The sequence below is a fragment of the Podarcis filfolensis genome (genome assembly GCF_964270895.1).
Source record: "Podarcis filfolensis genome assembly, chromosome: 7".
NCBI classification, from domain to species: Eukaryota; Metazoa; Chordata; class Lepidosauria; order Squamata; family Lacertidae; genus Podarcis; species Podarcis filfolensis.
This window is the reverse complement of record NC_139603.1, coordinates 5231206-5257623: the sequence shown is the minus strand read 5'-3', so window position 1 is coordinate 5257623 and position 26418 is coordinate 5231206. Positions and strand designations below refer to the sequence as shown.

Sequence of the window (26418 nt, the reverse complement as noted above, 5' to 3'; positions counted from 1 at the left end):
CTGAGCTCTCTCTATGTGGTTGAGGTTGGTACTGAAAAATAAAGACAGAACTGCTGCCATCTTAGTGAAGCTTTGCCATAGCAAAAAGCTATCTCTGCTAGATGGCTTAGTTATTGGGTATGCCAATTTCATATGTATAAACCTTCAACAGATGCAAAAATTCTGTTGCTTATGGACCAGAGGCCAAGGGAGGCCTTTGCAATATCCAGACTCACAGTGACTGAAGATCAGTTCGTAGAACAGAATCAGAAGCCATACTGTGAAATGGGTTTGCAGACTCTATATTATGGAACTGCTTGACCCTGAAGATATTCATGGAGGCCTCTGCTTCATGTACTTCCGCTACCACCAGAAGTACTACAGGTTGGCATGGTGACTGACAGGGCCTTTTCTGTGACGTCAAGGAGGCACCAAGCCCAGAGAAGCTTTTCTTGTCCAGCTCCTGCTTGTCTTTCAGTGGATCATTAATACCTCCCCCCCCCCCACAGCCATGTTTAGGTGCTGCTGTTTTAGACTTTTTTTTAAAAAAAACCAATGTTTCTTTTTAAAAAAACAACAGATGCTGTTAGCCAACTGTTATATATATATATGTAGCTTAAAATATTGCACATATAAATAAAATAATCATGGTTGGCCTAGCATGGTGTCTAAATTGACAAACTGCTTCTATACCTTGGGACCTCAGCATTTAGTGGCCAAGTAAACAAAGCAAAAACAGAGATATCTGAAGTTTAGACCTAAATTTGGTCTGTGGGCTGGATGCTCTCCACCCCATGATTAGCCAATTGTACATTGAGAATCTCAGAGTTGTGGTTTTGTGTGACGTCTAACCTGAGTCTTTACCGTAATTAGCCCCACAGGCCCCTCCCACTTCTTTTTAGGTGCAAGCCCCCCTTCCTGTAGCACTCCTGACATCTGCAGATTGCCCAGGATGGCTCCAGTCAGCTACAAGGCAAGGAGAAATTCAGTACTGTGCATTTTGGAAGCTTTTCATGTCAAGGAACTGCGGGAATAGACATGGGGCTTATGCTCACCAGAGTGTAGGGTGTGTTTACAGCTGATTGTGTTCCCATTTCATTTGCAAAGTCCACATCATGTTGCCCTCAAACAACAATTGCCTTCAAACAACAGTGGGAATGTTTCCTTTAAGCCGGCAATGCCTGGTACACATCACCTAAAAGCAATTAATGCATTTTTTGTTGTGGAAATACTGGTTTCACTCTCATGCAAATTTAATCATTTGCTTAATTGACTGACAGCACAACCCTACGTTTGTTCAGTATTAAGTCCTACTGAATTCAGCTGAACTTACTCCAAGTTAAATGTGCATAACATTGTAAATGTGCATAGGATGCAAGTAGTCATGACTAAGTTTCCAGTGAAATAATTTTAGACCTATTAGGCCATACTATCTATATTTAAGCGCTGGCTGTTCTGCACCCCCTTCCTACCCTCTTAGGCTTCCTTGCCTCAGTATTTTGGGCGGTCCACCCTTGTGAACAATGCGCCCTGCTCCTGCAGTTTTCTTTACAGAAGCTGGCACAGGGAAGGTTAGTAGGTGACACTTTTCTCAGGACCTTATTTCCATGTCAGGAAAGACCTTGGCTGCTTAGTGTCTATGTGTGAGGCACAGGAACAGGGTAAGTCAAAGAAACGTAAGTTGACAGTCTCATTTCTTAGAAAGAAGGCCAGGCTTTGCCTAGATGGATCACTTTCCTTCTCCTCCCACGCAGTCCACCAGGTTTGGCAGGCTAGTTCCAAGCAACCCACCACTCTGACCAAAAATGAAAGCTGTCCAAGAAAGGAAGTCTTGCTATAATGTTGCAGGACTGGAGAGACCCGGGTTCATGTCCCCACTGGGTGGACCTTGGGCCAGTCACTCTTCCCACTTAATGTACCTCACAGAGTTCTTATGGGGATGTATGCCTCCTTCAACTCAGTGGCGGAAAGGCAGGATATAAGTGTTCAAAACAAACATTTCTGCTGAGGTAAATTTGTGCCTGCACTGTACCACCTCAGAATGTAGCTAAGGGCGTTCAGGAGTGCTTCTACAATGTCCATAACAATTAAAACTGGCTGGTTTTATGACGAAGCTACACTAGAATCTGCTCCCAGCCATTATATTTTTTTTAATGGAAAGTTTCCCCTTCCTTGCAATATAGAGAAGCAGTCAATCATGTGAATCTTCACCCACCCTCTTAATTGGCACCAAGCACCTCCTGCCTAATTGAGGGCTAGGCCTAAGGCTCAGCGTGGTATTTCTAAAGGGGGCTTCATTTCCTTTTCTGTCATCTTTCTTGCACACAGACATGCATCCCTTCCATCCCTGTTTGTTGGAGAGAGATTGGTTTAGTCACATTGTCTATCCCAGTTCTCTCCTTGGGCAAGGTGTTTGTGTTCTCTGTAGCCCCATGAATACCACAGGGAGGTTCTAAAGAGAATCAATATGGTGGCACTAATTGGAAAAGCACCCAAGACAGGAAATAAAGAAAGCTGGGTTGTAGAGCCTGCAACAAATCCCTTCACAGGGACTAGGGAAGTTCCATATTTCCCAAGGAGCTGGATTCTTGTGCCATTCTCTTTTCCACTTGCCCTTACCACTGGGGTGGCATCATGCCAGTCATCCCTAGTGGGCATATGACACATCTCTCTGCATTATTTGCACCTGCTTTACATTGTCCATGAATTGTTTACCACAGGCTTAAGCCTGGCTTTCTTGTTTTCTGTGGAAACAGATCAAGATCACTGATAGCTGGGGGAGACAGTGCTGCAGGTGTGCCCTATTTATCTATTATTCAGAGCACAAATGCAAAAGAGCCAGATGGTCCAGTCAGAATGGGTTCCACTCCCAATGGCTAATGTATAGGTTAAACCAGGTGCCCATTGCTCTCTCCCTCCCAGAGGCAAGTTCTCATCTGTTAGCAGCAGCAGCAGCAGCAGCAGTTTCTTGGTAAAGAAAATAGGTTTCCATGTTTGAAAGATTTGGAACACTGCAAAAGCCAGCAAAACCTGTCTACCAGAGGCACTGCTGGAGAGAAGCCTGGCATTGTTGTCTCTGCTACATTGCCTTCAATACTTTGGGGTGGGGTTTCCAGTCTAGCACTCCCATAATCTTGCTCTCCCCTCCTTTTCGTCCTTCAGAAGCAATCACAACAAACGCATCAGCAGAAAAGATTTTATTATTTTCCCCAAAGAAAAAAGAGCAATATAAATATTAGAGTATAAAACTTGCGTGTAACACATTGACGTCAGTCTATATGGATATAAGAAGGATATAAGCATATATATAATATATAAGTATAGTTCAATATTAGACACATTGAAAGGACAGTAAGTGTGTTTCAATTCACATACATTTAAAAGCACAAGGAGCACACGTAAAGAAGATACAAAGGAATAAAAAAAATACTGATGTCCACAACTCAATTACTAAGATTAAAAAAGAAGAAACCTACACATCACTAGGTTTTCAGCACTACTACACTACTTTCAGCTTATTGATTAAAAGGAAAAAGAGAATGACTAAGATTAATCTACAGTACTTTGAGAAGAGTCACATAATAACTACTTCAGTACATAATAAGCCCAGGCCCAATCCTGTGGGGAAGCTCACCTGCATCAGCCCCGGTAAGATGGAGAGAGGCTGCAGGACAGAACTGCCATGCGCTTGTGTGGCTTCTGATGATTCCAGCCGAGCTTGTGCAGGAAAACTTCCCAATGGATTGTGCTCTGTTTTAACTAACTATGTAAACTGTTTCTAGTGCAGTCACCAAACACAAGGGGTGGGTGGGTGACTGGGATCAGTACAAAAATCATACGTCGACTGAAGTTTCTTCCCACAGACAAATCCCGCTTTCTAGACACACAGGAGGCAGCAGATACGCTCTAGCAGTGCAAGACTACACAGCCAATGAGATTGGTCCGCAATGTTTTGAAAAGTCGTCAGATCTTTAACCTGAGGTGCTCATAGAAGGCCAGACCATCTCAGACAAGCTCCTTATCAAAGGTTTAAGAAAGAGTAATATATTTCTGGCCTAGTGATTAGCCCTCCATGTTGGAAATATGCTGCTTCTCTGCCCTCGGCTGGTCAGTGCCTCTATAGAAAGGCAACCTGAGTTTGCCAGCAGCAGGCTGAAGCTCCCTGCTAGTCTGTGCTGCACTTGAGCAAGGAAAGAGATGAGAACACAAGCCAATAAAATGCACAGGGAGCAGGAAACGCTCACTTCCTCTCCATACTAGGCTATGAAACAATGTGGCTAAAAACCCTAAAACAAGTCATTTCGAAACACAGCAAAGGGATTTATGATTATTCACTTTAAATCCAGTGGATTTATATCCAAGTGGGGGGTGATAGCAGAGGTCCCAAGGACCTTCAGTGCACCAATGGTCACTCACTTTTCTAACGTTCAGAACTTGGCCTTGGGGGCTTGGTATCAGAAATCCCTGCCCAGCTCCAGCTCCGGCATCCCTGATCTGTGCCTGGCCCCGTGCGTCCTCAGACCAACTGTTGTTCGCACGTGAAGAAGGCCAGCAAACCAAGGGCCTTCCTTGGCTGTGCTGCCTAGGCGTGTGGAAACTTTCCTACTGCTCTGATCCAGGGCAATGCATCTTGTTACTGAACTCTACTCACAGACAGACAATGCTCAGGTTCCACCAGGATGTGGGCACTTCACAGCATATTTACATCATGCTGTATATGGCATGCAATGACTTCTCTATTCTAGGTTGGGAGGCGGCAGCTGGCCTACCGTAGATGTGAAGTGAATGTTTTGCATGCAGCTCGATGTGCAGAAAATATGAAGCATTCCATTTTTGTTTTAATTCTCTACCTACAAGGCCACCAGAGCCCATTCACTGACAGAAGGCGTCTGCCTGTGGAACTAACAGAGCTATTTCAGTGCTTAAAGGAGGAGCGGCAGCTCACTATACTCACAAGCGATTGACTTTGACTTCCTTAAACTTATTCCAGAAAACAATTACTGTACACATAAATATTTATGGATCAAAGTGTAGATGAGATGTGTTGTCTCTTCAGAGGCCACTGTAAATCAATCAACACAGGCAAAATTCTCCATCATCTTCCTACCACGTGAGGCATTCTCTGCCTCTGGGAGGCTTCTCATAGCAATGTGTTTGTGCGCCTTGCCTCTTAGGTATAACCATTTCAGTTTTATTTTTTCAACCATCATTGGTCAACTTTTAAAAATGCTGTTGAAACTCATTCCCTTCTAATAATGCAGGATGAACACGGTTTTAAAATAAAAAAGCAGAAACTAAAGCATCCCCTCATCAATTTCATAACAAGGATTCCAACTGAGATATTTTTGTGGGGACAGAAAGCATTCATCAAAATTTGGGGGACGTGAGAATGTTCTTTAAATGGAAAAATGTATAAATCAAAACCCCTTTTTAGAAGAATTATTTACAATGGACAGGGCCCACCCTAAGCCTTGTATGTTGTGCAGATCCCTCTGGAGCAAAGCAATGGGAGAGAAAAATATTCCAAAGATCTGACACCCTTGCATATTAGATCATCCGCATGAGAGTATAAGCTATAATTCATCACTATCCACAGGGCTTTTTTTCGTTTTGTTTTGTTTCCAGATACTTTTACATCAGGAGGACTAACAGTAGGAGACTTTCTCCTAGCTCTGATGACAGCAATGTACATTCGCCATGTTCCACACTTTTTTATTTTTAAAAAATGGTTAACCACAAATTCACATTCATCCTCCATCCTAGGCTATGAATTGGGGGAATGCTGGAAGAGTCTGCCCTTTAGATCTAAGGTGGCAGCGATGTCATCCTGCGAATCTTACTTCTTCTCCTTCTTCCCTGACTTCTTCTTGTTTCCACCTCCGGAGGCTGCAGGTTTCCCATCCCGCTTGGCTGCAGAATTGGAGAGCGTGGCTGTGCTGCCAGGGATGTACACGTTCTGTCTGTAGTCAGGGACGTGCTGCAGGGTGAACTGGGGGCCATACCTGGTGCTGAGGCCCATTGTGCCTGCTGCTGTTGCTCCTCCTCCCAGAGTAGAATTTCCATCAGGATTTGCAGCGGCGGCGGCAGCGGCTTCTACACCACCACAGGGAGGGGGGTTGAGAGAAGGAGATTGGAAGGGGGAGAAAAGTCAGAAGGGCGAATTCTTAGCATAGTCGTTGTTAGATGTAAATGTATAATTTAGGGTCTCGACTACACATCATCTAGGGAAGATGCACTCAGCCCACCTCCCCACCCCCAGAATTCTTATGAACAGCAAGCGCTTTGGCATGTGCACAAGGCTTGGGAGTGATAAGGCAGAGAACTCTGGTTTGAAGAAGTGGCATCCTGCAGTCCGGCAGAAATAAATCCCTGGTTTTCCCTGAAGCCTTGTTCACATGCCAGAGGATCCGAGTGGAGAGGAAGGGAAAACTCTAGGCAAGAACAAATAGAGGCTTGCTAGCACATTCAGAGCTCTTAGGAGCAATCTTACTATGCCCTTGTTGCATGCCTGGGCTGCTTGGCAAAAAGGTGGGTGTTAAACCCTCATCCCAAAAAGGCTGTGTGCTTTTTGCAGGGAGCCTCATGGCCAGGGAGCCACATGGGTGCTGTGTTGTGTGTCTTCTGTGACCTCTCATTTGTATGCCTTGCATTGTAATCAGCTGCGTTACTGCAGCAGTGGTGCGTGTGTGCAAGCGTGTGGGTTAGGGGTGTGTCCCTGTAATTTTTGCACTATAGACTTAAGTTTTCCATTTTTTAACAGTTGACTTTAATGAGAGATAAACACTGCTTTGACAGTAAACAATGACATATTTGTATTTTACAAAATACAAATGCTTCTACTTATTTTAGATTCACTGAAGATGAGCCATCTGTGGCCTGAAACTCAGCTTTTGTTGATGATGAATACATTTGCCTGTATACCCTTCTATGGACTTCTTTGTGCCATGCTTATTTCTGGAGCTTCCTTTTCATTTGACTTCCTAAAATATGAAGAATCTATGAAAATACTGAATGTGTAGCAACAATAGAGCAAGGAGGAACAGGAAGAGGTATTAAAATTGTGCCAGTGGACTTAACTATTTTGATTTTGGCTAGAGGAGAGACATTCTGTCCAGGAGTTAGCAGTTATGCATGGGTTTTTAACAATGGGTTTAAAATAGTGCTTTTTTCTGGGGGGATGCAGGGGTACACATACCCCTAAACATGTTGTGTTTTTAAAACGGGAAAGGACAATCCATCTTCTCCGCTGCCTTATCTCTTCTTAGTGACCTACCAACCCACTTCTGTGCTGTAATTTGACTGAGGAACTCGAATGAGAAAAGACCGTCCAATTGAGCTGCCCTGGTAAAGCTTTTCTGCCCTCTGGCATGAGATGGGCTTTGATTATTATGCACAGCAGGCTCCTCAAATGAAAAATAGCAGCCGGGTGCCAGAATAACATCCAAGTGCGTGGAATGGCAGACTCTAGTTTTGTATGGTCTTTGGTTAATTTATTTATTAAGTCAAACGTCAGTTGCCCCACACAGAAGATTAAATTTATAAAGAAAGAGAGCACATATACTTTAATTGTTTAAAAATATTGAGTGATCAGTCTGTGTCAGTCGCATGACTGAACCCCTCTATGCCCTCTTGCTTAAGAATGTGAGAAGTGCTTTCCTGAACCAGATCAAGACCCATGTAAGTCCAGCAACTACCAGGCAACAGAGGGTCTGCAGGAACTCTGCCAGTCACTCACCACTCGCCCTCTGCCTAGCCTTGCTCTAGCTCTGAGGTGGGCAGAAGGTATGTCAAGATCTACTGGCAGACCTCTGGGTTATTTGCAGTAGATTGCCTGGGGAGGGTTCCTGACTCCCAGTTGTTTAACAAGCAGCTGTTGTTTTCTTTCTCAATTTGGCTGCGAAGGGGGAGAATGTTTAGGCAGAGTGCAGGACCCAGAGTAGATTTTTCTGTGACAGAACTGTGAGCTCAGTTCTGGTACGAAAAGAAAAAAATAATAATCCTGAGATGACCATGCTAAGAGAGGCTCTATTTCTAAATTATATGTAGCTCCTTTCCGTAAACCCCTGTTGCGCCTGGCTTCAGTTGATGGACCTTGGGTATGGATGGAGTCTTGATTTTCAATATGCACCGGTCCCCCCCACAAAAAAATCTTGTTTCCCTCCTTAATCTCAATGGGAAACCAGCTTCCCCCACAGTTCTGCTTAAAAATATTAGCAATTATTGTATCTTATATGCATATTATGCACATATACACTCCAGCTTTCTAATAAGCTGCATTTGGCCTCAACATTATGCTTCACAAGTGTTCCAACAAAAATAAATGCCCTTAAAAATATGCAGACTTTTTCAGAAATGTGCTGAGAATCAATCACCACAATAAACTTTTATGGGGCACCTTGAAAACTTTTCTTGTTTGTAGCGCCTTTGCTTCTTGTTCTGGTTTTTACGCTGACTGTTTTCTATACTCCTACAGTTGCAGACCTTTTTTTATACAACAATTTGATTTGAAGGGAAAGAGGCTAAAATCTTGAGAGGACCCCAGGCAGGGTCCCAAGGGGAAAGGGGCTGCCTAATCCTTTACTCAAGCTGCCTTCCTCCCCTATTGGGAGCAAGTCGTGGCCTCTCTTCCTCCTGTGGCTCCCTGTGGGGAGAAACAGCCTGAGAAGATGTGGAACAGATGAGTAGGGAAGCGATTTAGAAGTCTTCCTCTTCCTCCTCCTCCTCCTCCTCCTCCTCCCAGGTAGACTCTGATTTATTTCATGCTCACATTGACCTGAATTTTTGTGTCTCACCTCTTATGGCCAACAGGAGGCTAGGAAAGCAAATCTTAGAACAGGCAAAAATAAATGAGCTTGTGTCTCTGCTTGTTTCCGAAACAGAACCTGCCCAGAGAGCTCAAGGGCTTATCACTGGCGCTATGGACATTTATGTCTGTTGCCTGAGCTTTGACCATCACAAATGCTCGGACCTTTATTTAACAGCAGTTCAGGGAGACCTGCTGGGGCCTGCAGACAGGTGGTGTCTAAAAATCCATGCAGCAACATTCCACCAGGCAGTTTCCTTTTATCACAGAATGCAATTCTCCTATGTGCACAGAAGCCAGGTTCTCTCCCATCTGCCCCCATGCAATCTTAGCTCATCTGCTTACATCCTCTTAAAGTTCTTTTTTTTTCTTTAACCAACCAACCAACCAAATAAATAATCTATCTCTAAAATATCTACTCAGGATGTAAAAATTAGGCCCTTTGGAATTTCTAATTTTCTACGGTGCTTTAATTCTAATCTGTGCTGTACTTCCCTATCTGCCTGCCTTAGGATATGGGCCCAGAGGGTTTCTCTTTGATGCTTCAAAAGAACTCGTTTTTAAAACTAATTGAAGAGATTCCTAGGCTCTTCAGAACCTTTGCAAATAATAGTTTCTCACAGAGCTCTCTCTCTCTCAACAACCATGCTAATGGATGAGGACGAGACTTACTAAAAAGAGAAACATGGATTGACCATTCCATTGTGCTTCATTAAACATGCAATCTATGAATGACCTCTGAATATGGCTAATGATGGATGTCACCCCAGTATCTGTAGTTAAGCACAGTTTTTCCAAGTGACCATAGAAATGGTTTAGAACAAGGCTTCTCACACTTTTTGTGCCCAGGACCCCCTTGAGATGGCTGGAAATAACTGAGGCCCACCAGTCACAAAATGGCAGTACAGGCAGAGCCAGTCACAATGTGGTGGCAGATGAAGGCAGAGATAGATATTTTCTACTGATATCTTATCCATCTTTGGAAACTGCTAGATTCTTTACCAAAGCCCTTTCCTTGTGGCAAGGTGCTTCAAAACTCAGCTCTACTCAGGCTACGGACTGACATTTGGGGTATTATGACTCAACCTCCCCATTTTAGGTAGAATTTGCTGATCCAGAGGCTCTAGGTAGAGAAGGCTTTGCTTTTATATATTTTCCTTCCCACCCATCTCCTCTAATTTCATCTCCCATTCTCCTTTCACAGACAACTTGCAACTTAACTCTCCCCTCTCCCCTTGCCAGTTTCTTTCCTTTTTCCTCCTTTCTATTCCCAGTTATCTTGCTTTCTAATTTCATTCAACACCTCCTCTAGCCTTTTCCCTTCAGAGGAAGGAAACCTTCTCCTCTCATCCCTGATCCCCCTCTCCAATTTCTTTGTCTCCTGGTCACCTTTACTCAGCACAAATGGAGGTGTTGGTCCAGCCCAAAGGCTGTGGCATGGCTAGGGGCCAGGGCAGACTCTGGCAATGTGGCCCCCCGAAGGTGGCCCAAGGGCCACTGTGTGAGAAACACTGGCTTAGAAGATGATGGGATCCTGCACAACGCTTGTAAGGAAAGGGTGATAGCCAACATTAGTCATTCGCAGATTAGACTCAGTGAAATCAGTGGATTAACTAGGTCTATTGATTTTAATGGATCTACCCTGTCTTAGCTGGATATCATCCACAGTACATTAGTTTTCTTAGGATAAACAAAAATGCTACTTTTGAGTACAGGGAGTGTTTAGATTAGTCTCCATTGGGTGCAAAACAGATTTCAGGTTGCACCAACAGCTACTGGGACAAGAAAACAACCATAGCTCCCCACCCCCCATATTTTGTAAATATAAAATGTAGCAGCCACTTCAGATTTTTGTATTTTCAAAATACAGTGGTACCTCGGGTTACATGCGCTTCAGGTTATATACACTTCAGGTTACAAACTCCACTAACCCAGAAATAGTACCTCGGGTTAAGAACTTTGCTTCAGGATGAGAACAGAAATTGCGCAGCGGCAGCAGCAGGAGGCCCCATTAGCTAAAGTGGTGCTTCAGGTTAAGAACAGCTTCAGGTTAAGAACGGACCTCCGGAACGAATTTAGTACTTAACCCGAGGTACCACTGTATGGGGGAAACAACCATTATTGTTTATTTGTTTTTTGAATGCTTCCTTGCCAAAACCTTCCTGCACATAGATAGGTAGCTCACAGCACCCTCACATTTTTTTGAAGGATAAGGTGAAGATAAAAAAATGATCTGCGTTTGTAGCTGTCAAATATAAACAGCTGCATTTTAATCAGCAGTGTCAATATTTCAAAGAGTTTCATTTGAAACTAATAGATTAACCTCATAGCCTTAAAAGATAAAAATACAGACACTATTCTCACACCATGGACTGAATGGCTGTTCACATTCACTATTCAGTATGTTGGGCTAAAACTGCGTAACAAAAATAGCTTTCCTTTGAAAAAAACAACATCCCAACATTACAGACTGTTTTATTAGACAAATGCATCTGCTTGTAGTTACTGCAGAATAGCTGCAACTCAAATACATTTCGAAGCATTTGGATAGTCATCAGTCGCTTGGCAGAGATGTGATCTCCAGAGCCTTTGGTGGGGGGAGCTAAAGCGAGCAGCAAATCCAGTGAATGTATAGACACAGTAACCTATTTTTTAAAAGCCACGCTCCCTGGAATACAAACTCAGGACAGTGATTTAGGGCTCACCCAGGCTTTCTTTTGTGTTGCACTTTCCAGGCATATGTCCGCACTCTAAAGCTCCATAGCCAAGCGGCATTTGGTTTTGTTTATTGTCCTGGCGCTTTCCCTGGGGGAAACCCACGTTTTACCACTGAATCAGATTAAATGTCAATCCATAGAAACTCCGATTGCCTTTTGCTCTGATTCAGCGGTGAAGAGCAGGTTTCCGTGGGGTAAGCACCAGGACCCAAAACAAAACAAAACTGCTTGGACACAGAGCTTTGAAGCTCAGACCTGTGCCTAGATGCACAGCACCAAATAAAGTCTGGATGAACCCTGACTGTGTAGAAGGACTTGGCAAACAGGGCCTGTTGGAGCAGACGTTCACCACTATCCGTGTTGATTTGCAGAGGCTACAGCTAAGACAAGAAGTGAATGCTTAATAAACCCCTCCCACCTCCATTTGGCAAAAATAATGGGGGAAATCTGCTTAAATGGACATTAGAAAGCACTGACGTGAACAGCAGGATTGCTTGAATGCATCTCGCTTGCTTGTGTGCTTTGCTGAACTAAGCCCATTATTGGGAGAGAGGTTCCGCAAATAGCAGGCACCGAAATCTCTTAAATGTGTGTGCTGCACAGGCAGCTAGATCCTGCCTCCCCCCCCCCCAGGAACTGCTACAGCTTCTCTGTTTCCCTTTCTACCAGATCCCCTTTGTAGATCCAGAGTGGGCTCTCTCTGGTAGAAACCAGGTGGCCCGCCTGGGAGATCTGTCCAGCCTTGCTAGGGGGCTCCCCATTTGGTCCCAGCAAAGTACTGGTCCTCCTCTTTGCCTCCTGACATGCAGCTCCTTTACCTCCATCCTCTCTAAGGTGCCAAAGGAAGACAGACTTTGGCAGTGTTCTTTCCTTACACAACTTACTCCTCTTTGTCTGTGTCTGGACTTGCCCACAGAGCAAGCAGCTGCTAGATCACTTCCTCCTGCCTGGTCTCACTGAGTGGGAGGGAGCTAAAGAGACCTTTGGGTGCCTTGGCTCCCGTGGGAGCTGGCTCCATGGGCAGAGGCAATACTGCTGGCCCTATGAGCACGGGGAAAGTGGATTAACAGCTAAATAATGCTCCGTGTGGACAAGCCACTTGGAGATGTCAGCTCAGCAAGGATAAATGTGATGATTAGCTAGCTGTATTTACCCCCAGGCAAGATATCACATCTAAAACTTGCAAGCATGCTGCAGTTCTGCACATTTCCTTGATAGTAAGTGCCACTGAGGTCAGCCTCTGAATAACCTGATCCAGAAAACACATTGTTTTCAGAAGTATTAGTTTTAGTGCATTTTGCAATTTTAACTACGTAATTAAATAAGCAATTGTCAGGGATTTCAACATTCAGATAACAGCCAGTTTGTGAAGTGATTACCTAATGTTGTGGTGTTTTGGATCCAGTGTGGATGGGAATGTGCTGCATTTACAGAATGGAATGCTTGTGGATTGTTGTTTGTCCCCATGGAGCCTCCAAAGTAGGGTTCCACAGGGGTCAGTTGTATCCCCTGTGCAATTCAGCATCTACATGAAACCTCCGAGTAAGGCCCCTTTGCATTTTGGAGTGCAGTGCTAGCACTATGCTGATGATATGCAGCTCTGTTTCCCTCTTTGCAGCTGCAGGAGTTGTGATGGACATGCTAGACAAGTGCCTAGCACTGATAAATGGATTAGATGGGAGCCAACAACCTTGATTTAGATAAGACTGTGGTGCTGTTACTGGGTGCTTCACTAAACCAGATGGCTGGGGTTCAGCCTGTTCTGCATGGGGTTAACACTCCTCCTGAAGGAGCAGGTACACGGTTTGGGGCTACTTCTGGATCTTTTAGTGTCACTTGAGGCACAAGTGATAACCTCTGGACAGGGATAACTTTTGTTATCCACACTCTGGTAACCTCTAAATTAGATTAATGTGTTACGCACAGGGCTGCCTTTGAAGATGGTTTGGAAACTGCAGCTAGTTCAGAAGCTGGCAGCCAGATTGCTGATTGGGATAAGGCAATCTGAGTATATAACACCAATTCTGGCCTGGCTGCAGGGGCTGCCAATTGGTTTCTGGGCTCAGTTCAAAGTGCTGGTTTTTACTAACATAGCCATATGTGGCTCAGGACCCCAATACCTCAAGAACCACCACTCCTCATGTGACCCCACATAATTATCAACAGAGGTCCTTCTTGGTGTGCCTTCTCTGAGGGAGGTGTGGAGGGTGGCGGCTCCCCATTTGTGAAATGCACCTGGGAAGTTCACCAGGTATAATAATAATAATAATAATAATTTATTATTTATACCCCGCCCATCTGGCTGGGCCTCCCCAGCCACTCTGGGCGGCTTCCATAAAAACCAAAAATACAATAAAATATCACACGTTAAAAACTTCCCTGAACAGGGCTGCCTTCAGATGTCTTCTGAATGTCAGGTAGTTGTTTATCGCTTTGACATCTGCTGGAAGGGCGTTCCACAGGGCGGGCGCCACTACCGAGAAGGCCCTCTGCCTGGTTCCCTGTAGCTTTGCTTCTCGCAATGAGGGAACCGCCAGAAGGCCCTCGGCGCTGGACCTCAGCGTCCGGGCAGAATGATGGGGGTGGAGACGCTCCTTCAGGTATACTGGACCGAGGCCGTTTAGGGCTTTAAAGGTCAGCACCAACACTTTGAATTGTGCTCGGAAACGTACTGGGAGCCAATGTAGGTCTTTCAAGACCGGTGTTATATGGTCTCGGCGGCCGCCCCCAGTCACCAGTCGAGGTACCACTGTTGTTTGCTTTTAGGCACCAGACTAAAACCTATTTGTTTACCCAGTGCTGTGACTATTAATTGGGAGGGTAGTAAGTGATGCTTTCATATTCATAGGTCAGCATGCTAAGGTATTGTACAGTGGTACCTCTGGATGCGAACAGGTTCCGTTCTGGAGCCCTGTTCACATCCTGAAGTGAACGCAACCCGCGTCTTGCGATTCGCACATGCGCATGACGTCATTTTGAGCGCCTGCACATGCGCGAGCAGCGAAACCTGGAAGTAACACACTCCATTACTTCCGGGTCACCGCGGAGTGCAACCCGAAAAGACTTAACCTGAAGCGACTTCAACCCAAGGTATGACTGTATTGTATACAGAGTTTTAATCTCTTATCCAGTTAAGTTGCTTTGGGACACTCTTCTGTGTTAGAAAAGTGACAAATAAACATTAACAACAAAAAAATAAATTGTGAGACTTTTGTCTGAGATTCTCTTTATAAAGTTAAACGCTGGCTTGTCTGCCACTGCTCATCAGGCAATCTGCAATTTGTGGGGCAGCTTCCGACTTCCTGGTCCCTGGAACTGTGCAGAAGACAGCTCAAAAGCAATCCTTTAATTCGCAAAGCAAGGAAATTGGATCTGGATTTGCTGAGAGACAGTGGTGAACATATGGACCCCCTAAAGCTATTTTTACCAAGACACATTTCAGAGCTGAAGTGAACTTCCGCATTCTAACCCTCTCTGTTTTAAAATGTAAATGCTTTAATTCCAAAGATGCGTGTCAGTGTCCTAAACCAGCCTGAGCAACTGTTAACCAGGACTGTTTAAGATGTGTAGGCAGCTATGCGAACAATATTTGGGAACCCGCCTCCAGCTATTTTTATGTTGAGGTTTTTTTTAAAGAAAAAAATCCTGTATACAAACATTAATTGACTAAGAGATTAGAGTTCTTCTAAGAACAAAGAAGCCCTTTAATCTACAAAGAGTTGCAAACCAGCCAGCTGCCCATTTGCCATGGAATTCTGTATGGTGATAAATAGCGGCACACTATTCAGGAAGCACGCAAACCTTGGCTCTCTTGCCATAACCCTGAAGCTGTTTTAGTACAAGCTTTCTGTATAAACTTTTACAGGCATGTACATTAAATATCCTTCCCCCCGCCCTCCGCTCACTCCCAGCACAGCTGAAAGTAATAACATTAGTGAACATGTTAGCTGCAACTGACCATTTGCTGATGCAAGAATCATGGCTTGTAGCATTTCGGTATCAAACTGGTTGTTTGGCCAAGTCCCATTCTCATCCCCATTCTGAGACCTAAGGAGAAAACAAAGCAAAGGAAACATTAAAAAGAGGCAGAGTAGACACAGGGTTAACAATCTAAGGGATTGCTTCCTCCACAAAGCACACACAGCACAGTCTATTCTTAGTGGGGGGGGGGGGTTGGGGGGGGAGAAAGCCCAAGGTACAAGGGAGGTATCCTTTTTTGAGGGACTAATTTCTTCATGGGTGTACCCTTAACTGGGAACCTACTGCAAAGCAAACCTACTGTCCCTTTAAAAGTTGTGCAAGAGTGCTTGTTATGCAAGGAAAAGAAAAAAAACTTTTCCTACAGACATTCTCTCTGGTACACAACAGTGTCTTATGGCACATTAAAACAGATTTATTGTGACATTAGCTTTTGTGGACTAGAGCCTACTTTGGCAGATGCATGAAGTTTTCTCCTCAGTATTTCATGCAACTCATGATTCACAAAGCACATGCCGCAATAATGACAAAAACATCTGTTATTTTTGCTGCTCACAGGTCTACCCCTCTGGAATTTACTGTTATTCGAGCCCCAATCCCCAATAACTGGGCATGTTGTTTAGCAGGGCACGTTGCCCGCTTAGTGCACTTAGGATACTGACAATAACTTGCTGAACACAGTTAAGAAGCTCAACACATAAGTTACACATTATGTTGTCATACCCTCCAAAATTTCTCCGATGAGAACAGGGATGTTCCATTCCATAATGATAATTTTACTATTTATACCCCACACATCTTACAGGGTTGCCTCAGGCACTCTGGGCAGCTTCCAACATATATAAAAACATAATAAAACATGAAACATTGAAAAAAACTTCCCTATACAGGATTGCGTTCAGATGGCTCAGGGGTCAGATAACTCCACAACCTCCAACATTTCTCCAATGAAAATAGGGACATTCTAAGGAAAAGTGGGACATTCCGGGATCAAATGAGAAACCTGGATCGCTTCTCTAAATCAGGGACATCCCTGGAAAATAGGGACACTTGGAGCATCTGTAATGCATTTGTGCCTGAGTATGTGCCTCTGTATCCTGACAATAAGTAATGGTAGACTGTTACTCCTTTCTTCTGAAACTGTGAGCCAGGAGTTTCATGTCAGGGTGCAAGGTTCCAGATGGATTAGGAGACCCACTGTTTCTCTCTCATTCCTGAAAAGCCGTGTTTCATATATATTTCATTTTTTAACAATAAGTGGCACAATGCCATGGGAAAATAAAACTCCCCCCCCCTTCTATCAAGTCACATCCATGAAGGGGTGCAATCAAAGGCTTTTGGACCCACAAAGCTCTATTTGCTGCTTACATTAAAACAAAAGGAGGTATGGGAGACGGGGAAATTGGCAGCACTTTCTACCAAATCAAGATGCCAAAGCAGATCCCTTCAGCTGTAGAACCACTTTACACTGCCTGTAAAACTGTTACTTGAGCGGTTGACTCAGCTAATTCTAATATCCTGGTGTCTACTTCTTGCATTGATTTATAGTCTGACCTTATTTGTACACTTACATGCAGGTCCCACTGATTCAAAGTAATCAGAACTTACTTCCAAATAAGTGCAGCTGTAGGGACAACCATGCAACTCCATCACTGCTTGTCCTTCAATGCTTTCCCAATGTCCGCAATATACTCTAAAATACTTTTTAAAAAGTAATCACTGGGCACTTACTAAGAGTACAATCCACCATGGTGACTGAGGCCAGTTCATTTCCTAAACCCAGATTGGAACGGGTCCAGATAATCTGCTTCTTCCAAGAGTACCTGGAGTTGAGCTATCACTAGCTTCTCTAGAACCTTCACCTAAAACAGGGTGTTTGTGACAAAGCAGTATTGTCATAAAACTCTGGGTCCAGGGTAGGATCCTTCAAGAATGGGCACACTACTGCCCTTTAGATATTTCATAGAATCATAGAATTTGAAGGGTCCCAAGGGGCATCTAGTCCAACTCCCTACAATGCAGCAGGAATCTCATCTAAAACATCCATGACAGATTGCCGTCCAAACTCTACTTAAAAACCTCCAAGGAAGGAGAGTCCACAACCTCCCGAGGGGGATTTGAAAATGGCTAACCTATCTTCTCTCAGTCTCCTCTTCTCTAGGCTAACATACCCAACTCTCTCAACCATTCCCCATAAGGTTTGGTTTCCAGACCCTTAACTATCTTGGCTGCCCTCCTCTATACACATTCCGGCTTGTCAATATCATCTTAATGAGCTCACACAGGAGATAACTATTGCTATGAGGCCAAAGCCTCACCAGAAGGTAGTCTGGCCATGACAACTGTACACCAGCAGTATTTCTATTTCTTTGGCTTAACACCAGGAATAGTGTTGGTTTCTTTGCTAAGAATAATGCAATGTCTACGTTTTGAACACCAAATATGCTGTTGGCTGAAATGATATTTACAGTTATTCCCAAAGAACCATTTATCAAGAAAATAATCCGTATTGTTCTAAAAAAGAGAAAACTTAACTGAGATAGTTTCTAATTAAAAACAAGGAAATAAAACTTGCCATCTTAAGTTTGTTTAGAAGATAGTAGAAAAGTCTGAACATAAAACAGACTGCCAGCTACCAGAGTAATTGCTTGTCTTTATTAGGGTGTAATCCTATGCCCAGTTACCCAGGAGAAAGCCCTGTTGAACTCAATGGGACTTACTGCCATACATTTTTACTCTGCCTTTCAGCCAGCCAACTACCTAGGGAGGCTTAAATGGAACTAATAGAAATAGTGCAATCAATAAAAGTAGAGGATCTAATAAACAAGTGGGAAAGCAGAATAAAAATATAAGGCTGCTTTGTATGAGTGTGTATACTGCCTTGTACTCTTCAGAATCATCCTACGTTCAAAAAGGGTGGAACAGCAAATCAGTTACTGTGCCAAGAATTGCAGGATATGACAAAGAAGCTTGGCACATAGGCAGCACTCTTGACTATGTTTCCCGCATAGGCAAATGTCCCCCCGGTTGGGGTGCTCAAACCAAAAAAGCCATGTCTCCTCACACAGTGGGGGCAACCCAGAAAAGGCTAGTTAGCAGACAGAATTAGAACAAACTAGAAAATATTATATGTTACGTTATGCAGTTATGCTATATATAATGTAAAGTACAACCCTGCCTTCCTCTGTCACTGTGTTATTTTCACACACTTGGTGTGAAAGACAGAGGGGGGCGAGAACAGGAATGCAAAGTACTGGTATGAATTAATCCGCTCTTCGGCTTAAATAAAAACAAGAAATGTTTCCTGATTTGGCAGAGCTCTAGCCATTACAGCTCAGCATCTTCCGAAGGCTAGGAGGCCCTCCTGTATCTAGCACACTGGCAGTTTCTATGGCAACCTGCTGTGTATGCGTGCTACATCAATTGCATCACAAACACTTCTTCCATTAAACCACTGTATGTCTGTGCTGCATTTAACTGGCATTTTCTATGGAATGTGTTAGTTCCGCTGGATTTTCTTTTGCGAGAGAAGAGGAGAGGCCATGGCGGAGGATGTGCTGTCGTGCTGAAGGTCCCTGGTGCAATGTTTTCATTAAAAGGATGTTGGCCAGAAGGGCAGAAAAGCTTTGCCTGAGAACCTTGGGGAGCCACTGCCAGTTAGGGTGAGCTCAGTGGACCAATGGCCTCCTCACCCAGGGCAAGGCAGGGATCGGAAAAGGAAGCGAGGCTTTCTAGCCAAGGTCCTTCATTGTCTATTTTTGCATGTATAAGGAGGGGAAGGGGGGGAACACCTTTCAGAACAGAAAGGCAATGGAGTGGCAGTGGATGGTAGGGAGGGAAGAGAGCAATTTCAAACACTGAGCAGATCTTGCATTGCAAGTACCTCTGGAGATGCCACCTACAAACTCCTGGGCTACTGACTAGGAAGAAAGACGCTGACCCCAATGAGCTTGCATACGGACACACAGCACAGCTACGTCGGCCAGTTGAAAAATGGGCAGTTCTAGTGCAAGGTTGGCCGTTAAAGGCAAGTAAGACAAGGTGGCAGCCCTACTCTCGCAGTACTTCATTGGTAACTCCAGAGAATTCTGGTACGGCGCAAATGATTTCAAGCACCTGCCTGCTAATTATGTCTCTCAGTATCCACTGAGTTTCTCTTGCCCCGGGAAAAAAATCTCTGAACTGCACTGTGAGCCACAGACACCATTTGCAATCAGATTTCAAGAAATATCACGTTAGACTGATTTATTAAAATGCAGTTGTGTGACGGGGGGAAATGTGTATATGTGTGGGGGCGGGGAGGAATGGACTGCTACTTTAAAAACAGCAATACTGTTTCTGTACCTTCAAAAACAGTATTGGGTGGAGCTTTCCCCATAATTTTCTCTTCCTGCCAAGAGAAGCTTCACCTGCTATTAAAGGTGGAGAAGCAGTGCCAGTGAGAAAGGTGGCAACCCTACAGGTTGTAAGGATACAATTGGTCACCTTTGCCCAGGGAAACTAATGGACAGCTGCTGTTAAGCTTCTAGTAAAATCCCTCATTAGCACTGTCCCAATGATAAGAAGCAGCTTTAAATATAGACAGTAGATTGCAGGCGATTATAGACAATTAGGATCGCCACATTTCCCCCCCTAGCAGTGCTCCTCTGCCTCATCACAGTTATTGGAGGCTTTCATTATCACTCCATGCAAGGGGGGGACGGACTTGCAGAATTTCTGCTTTCATACACTTAAAAGGCACAGGTGATTCGCTGGAAAAAATACGGACAATCGCACGGATTACTACACAGTTATCAAATCTGCAGAGATCACTTATTTGAGAGAACAGGACTACAGACAATTGTGTAATAGTGTTAAAAATTGCAGATTTATTTCCATTTAAGGGGAGCATAAGACTGGATAAAGATGTCTTAGGTCCTAGTTACTACTTAAGCAAATGCTTAGAAAATGTAGTGGAACTAGTCGAGGACTAGGGCTGGTGCCATGGATCAGCATTACTAGGCACCCACAGAGACCGAAGGCCCAACAGAAGAGGGTCCACCGCTAAATCCTATTCATTGGCTTAAAACATTTCTATGCTGCTCTTCAGTTAAGAGTTCCCAAGGAAGTATTACAACAGCTTGCAGACTGCAAAACACAAATCACCAATAAAATGGTTGAGAGAGCACAACAAACAATCCAAGCGGATATATAAAAATGCACCAGAAGGTAAAAACCTGGGGAAATAAAAAGGTGACTAGAAGATATTAATGGAGGCACTAGGCAAGCCTTCCTAGGAGACAGCCCCACAAGGGGTGCTACAAGTGAGAAGGCCCTGTCTGGCTGTTGCTATCCGGTCCACTGCCACTCTAGGAAACACACAAGCACACACAACCCCAGGAAGCATCCAATGATGTGAAGGAATCATAGAATCGTAGACTTGTAGAGTTGGAAGAGACCCTGAGGGTCATCTAGTCCAACCCGCTGCAATGCAGGATTATGCAGCTGCCCCTATGAAGACTGAAATGGCAACCCTGGCATTATCAGCACCATGATCTAACCACCGCCACAAATCAACAGGAGCTGAACCACACCTGCCACTCCAGGCGTCTGAGCAGGGGCAAGAGCAAGGAGGAGGAGAAGTCACAGAAACAGCAGCCACCCCCACCTCTCTCTTTCACCAGTAGTGTGGGGCTGGACCCAAAGGAGGAAAGATGCCACCAAAGAGGATGTGGGCCCATCTTGTCCAATTTCCAGCCAAAAAGTGAACAGACAAACCCCTGAGTATCAAGAGCCTCCCCCTCCCCATTTTTTATCTACAAGCTTTGCTGAACTGGGGGCAGAAACAGTAGACCAAGATGAAATGAAATTAAACCACTGAGAATATACATTGATCGTGCCAAACACTGATCTAAAATTTGGAAATGGCCAGATGTGCAACTGCTCTGGGGGAAAAATGCTCCTGTGCCATTAACAGGGGTCTGACTGGAAGAAATCAGAAGTGAAGCTTTCCATGCCATGGAGCAAATCACCTGTTCACTGCTGTAGCTCAAATGGTTAAGGAAGAGCTAAAGGGACTGGCTGAAAAGTTGGCAGCTCTGCTGCAGCAGCAGCAGCAAGTCTGGACAACCAGGAAGCTCAAACTGAGCTTTTCCTTGAGGGCTGAAGAATGCTGCCTTCTATGATGATGTTGCTTCTAATCTAGGAACAAAAAGCCCTTTATCAAACACTCAGTGACCTATTTTACTACAGTACAGTATATTTACTGCATTCTGGATTGGAGTAGCCAACATTTTCTGGCAGATTTTCTGAGCCTTTAACAGGTGTGTAAGGAGATTTCTGCAAGTGAAGCCTTTCCCTCTCATTAGGCATCTGTGCAACTGGGAAAAGTTTCAACTACTGGCACTTTCCCCAATTATGCAGATGTGGTGATGAGAGCAAAAGGTTTCGCATAATGTATTCCTGCTTGTACAGCTGCAGTTCAGTTTGCAGAAGCCTGCGGGGACAAGCATCTCAGATCTATTCAGATGCAGGCATTACGTGCCTCCATTTTTTACCCTAAGCTACCTCTTTAATATATTCCATATTTTGTAGGATATTATTATTATTAAAAACAGCCAGGTGATTTATCCAATTTGCAGTATTTTTATGAACTGGGTAGGCAGCGGGTGCAACACAACTCTGGTGGACACCAGCTTTCTTGTGTCAATTCCCTAAGCAAAATAAGAATATATCAGAATGTATATCCAGTAAATCCGCTTTGTATGTCTCCTGCTCCTGGAAGTTCTAAAAAACTCTGCTCAGGGACAGGTGTGTCTCCATTGTTGGTTTCGCAATCAAAGGACTGTCAAGTTCAATTGGCCAATAGATGCTTAAACATCTGTTACTAAAGAGTTTTCTGAATGACAAAAGTAGGCATGTTGCCATAATTAGTATTTTTAATGGCCCAAGTTACTTCTTTCAATGTAATTGGGTACAAGGTACTAGGGTGACCACAACTGGTAAAGCTCACCCCACCATGAATATTTATGCCAGATATTTCTCCATGTCAGGCTGATGTTAAAGGTACAAAGAGTAGGGGCAGAGATAAGAAACATCTGTACCAGTGCTCCACCTGCACTGTTTTGATGTAAACACTTTTGATGTAAGTGTTAGCCTCCAGATTGCAGTGGCAGTGTTTGGGAAGGCAGAGGATGAGAGCAAGGCTGGCTTGCCTGGGGCTACCTTATTATGACTTCATGGCAGAGGTGACATTTGAACCAGGGCCTTCCTGAGTCAGCACTCTGTCTCTTTGCCATGGCTCTACATCAGCTTTCTTTTAAAAGCTTCTGATTACCCTAGTAAAAGACACTGGAGCAGAAACCTTTTTTAAAAGTACACAACCCTGCTATTGGCAACTTGAAAAACAAGTGCCTGGTTCTAGAGTTAAGACATTTGTGGCTCAGGGTCCATCTGCACTTCCCTTTGTCTCATGATTTCAAGTGTCAGAGAGGTTTTTTTGGTCCTGCTGTTTTCCCCAGGAAAACCCGTTGCTTACTGTTTAATCAGAACAAACATCAATCTGCAGAAAACCCAAACATTTATTTGGGGGGGGGGCAAAGTGCCTCAGCCCTCAGGAGCCAGCGCCTATGGATGGAGGTGTACAGGGGCACTCCAAAGAGAATGGGATGAGAGCAGTGCAACTTTGCTCCCACTTCTCAGTATTTCTGCAGCTTTCAATACCATTGACTATGGCAGAGGTTTTCAACCTTTTGTAGTCCACGACTCCCTTGACCAACCACATTCTTTCTGCAGCACCCCTGTGGGGCTCAGGAGCCCCGTTGTGTCACCCTTTGCCTGCAGAGCTGTTCCTCCTCTCAACCTGTTCTCCTCTCCCGTCTCCTCTCCTGCCACCCCTGGTTTCCCTGCCCCAAAGAGAGGTGTCTCCCAGAGGCACCATTCACCTGCAGGGCTTATAGCCAGGGCTGCTGCAACAAACAGCTGTGCAAATCTTTGGGAGGCTGAAACTTGAGAAGGCATCAGAGGAGGGAGGGAAAGAAAGAAAGAGGGACAGAGGCCAGTGTTGGCCACAGCACCCCTGACCATCATTCAAGGCACCCTGGGGTGCCACGGCACACTGGACTATGAAAACCTCTGGACTATGGAATCCTCCTGGACTGGCTCTGTGAAGTGGAGATCTGGGGGCACTCTACTACAGTTGTCCTGGTCCCTCCTATGGGACCAAGTCCAGAAAGGAGCACTGGAAAAGTGCTTTTTGGCTCCCTGGCAGTTATGCCACAGGCCACAGTTTTATCCCCAGTCCTATGAAACCACTGGGAGTAGTCATTAGGAGTTTGGGGGCAGGATGCCATTCGTATACTGACGATGCTCAGGTCTATTTTTTGAAAACATCTGAATCGGGAGGTCATGCAGGCCTGAATACAATGGTGGACTACATGAGGGAAAATAAACTGAGCTCGAATCCTGGCAAGACAGAGGCACTGTGGGTATAGAAATTAAATAAATAATAATATTTTTTGTAAACCGCTTAGAAGTTTTATTTATAAACAAGCAGTATATAAATTTTGCTAAATCAATCAATTACAGTCACCTGAGTCACAGACTCACCATGCAACTTTCAATAAGGGGATAACAGCTTCTATTTACAAAGCTGCTGTATTGTCACCACTCTTTCCTTTGGGATTTTTGTTCATTTGTTACAACACCCCAAGGCTATTCATATTCTATATATTCAATTTATTCTGGACAATATTGAACTTGACATCCTTGATTAATAAGAGGACAGTTTTCAGAACTAGAAGTGTGTCGGGTCCATAGAGGGAAGCAAAACCTACAAAAGGAGTCAGTCCTGTGGCACCTTTAAAAGCTATTGTGTTTGTTAAAGGCAGAATCCTTTGCAGGCTAGAGCCCAACTTTATCACATGACGACAATGTCAAGGAGTTTTCAAGGTGTTGCTTCATTCTAGCGTGGTTGTCTGTGGTTTGGGGTGCTGCTGGCTTTCTCCAGCTATCTCAGATATTCATTATCTGAGGGAGGCAGAAAGTGCTACCAGACCATGTTTTCATCATCCAGCATCCTCCTCCAATCTACATGACTGTGTATTCCAAGTTTTGGCCAGCCCCTTTAACTGCAATTTGTTCTGCAGCAAATTAATGGTGAAACACCTTGCTCCATACTACCACTTGATGACTTTTGCAGAGGCACAGAGTGAGAGCTTTCTTTTTTGGCCAACTGGCAACCCTATTTTAATAATAACCAATTCAGCTCAGTTGGATTTACTTAATAGCTTGACAAGAGATTGTTGGTAAGTCATTTAATTCTCTCATTTATTTACAACTCAGCTTCTTCTTTTTTGGTAACAATAGATAGAACCAGACAACCAGTACAACAAGAAGCTCAGGAATATGCCTTAACCCAAGGATAGGGTATCTGTGACCCTCCAGATGTTGTTGGACTCCAACTCCCATCAGTCTCAGCCAGGGTGGTCAACAGTCAGGGATGATAGGAGCTGTAGTCTGGACACATCTGGAGGACCATGGATTCCCTATTCCTGCCTTAATCCATAGGTTGGTTCATTCACTGCATATGGAAAACTGAAGTGTGAGATAACATAGACTCAAACTCACACAACCCTTTTCGATTTTTTTTAGCACGATGTATTATAGAAATTGTGGCAGAACAGCTGAAAGATCAGAGAAAGATCAGGCTGCTGCTGCCTCAGCTATGCATCCATATATTCAGTGCATTTCCACAACAGCACAGAATGAAAATCCATAGCTGGAACTTTGGAACAGCTTTCCAGAAGATGAGAAAATAAATAACTCACCCACTGGTTCCTGGTCTCTGGGCCTGAGAGAAACGCCAGTCTGTGTTAGGTTGTGCTTGCTGCAAGAGAAACACAAAGAGAGGTTTAATGCTTCTATTCCTAAAATGAAGCTCAGCTATAAAATATACACACACATGCACACACAAGCAGAGAACATCATTATATGTTCCGAAATACTTCTAAAGAAGCGTGATTGGTTAACATGATAAGAAAATAATCTAAATAATTTTGCAGAAGATAAGACAATCAGAAACTATCCATGAATAAATGAAGCATGAAATAAGCTTGAAGGGGCATCATTTAAACCAGAAAACACCAGAGAACATCAGGAATAATTTTTTTTTGGGGGGGGGAGAAGAACAGAATTAATTGGTACTGAGAGAATACCAACATCTGAAAAGCTAATAGAATTTCCTAATTTATAATCTTTTCTGAAACAGGTCAGTGTTAGGGCTTTGATTTAATGTCTTCTGTTTCCTTTGATCTTTGGAGCTTTGCAATCTTTTTCGCCCACTGAGATTAAAAATTCCATTTCCCACAACAATAATGATTTCTTTGAAGGTGCAACAGAAGACACTATATCAGAATAGACTGAGCCGTGTATTACTTTCCACCCACATTGTTGTATTATTAGAACAATGGACATTTTGTAAATAAAGGAGTACATAAAATGCCACTATGAGCAGCATGTCTGAATGGCTCTTTGTGATCACAGCTGAAAGACACACTGTGGTTGATGCATGCTGCAAAACTCCAGATATCCTGTCAGTCTCCTCCATTAATCCTTCAGTAATAATATTCCACACCATTAGAGAGATTTGCACCCGAACCGTTGTTTATGTGTTTTTTCCTTAAACAAAATGGATAAACATGTTTTAAGATCAGGATACAAGGGTGTAATCGACATCTTATTCAAGCAACGTCAAAATTAGAATTGATTCAGGTGAATCTGGACTCCAAGGATCCTGCAAATAAAAAACTATATGCCTGCAATCCAAACCCCACTTGCCTGAGAGTAAGCCCAATTAAATTCAATAGGACTCATTTCTGAGTAGACATAGCTAGGGTTGAGACAATGTGTCCTACTGCAATAGGAGGGTTCCAGCTTTACTGATTATTGATCTGTGAAAGCTAA

General features: G+C 43.9%; 1 protein-coding gene across 1 annotated transcript in view; it reads right to left on the bottom strand.

The window, feature by feature from the left end:
• Positions 1–3161: 3161 nt before the first annotated feature.
• LOC310767375 (protocadherin Fat 4-like) overlaps positions 3162–26418 on the bottom strand; it is a 39426-nt gene continuing 16169 nt past the window's right edge. The window contains exons 5-7 of the mRNA XM_083624245.1: positions 25284–25342; positions 15458–15546; positions 3162–6072 (exon numbers count right to left, since the gene is read on the bottom strand). Coding sequence (XP_083480371.1) covers positions 5816–6072; positions 15458–15546; positions 25284–25342 — 405 coding nt within the window. The 3' untranslated portion in view covers positions 3162–5815. The remainder of the gene's footprint in view (positions 6073–15457; positions 15547–25283; positions 25343–26418) is intronic.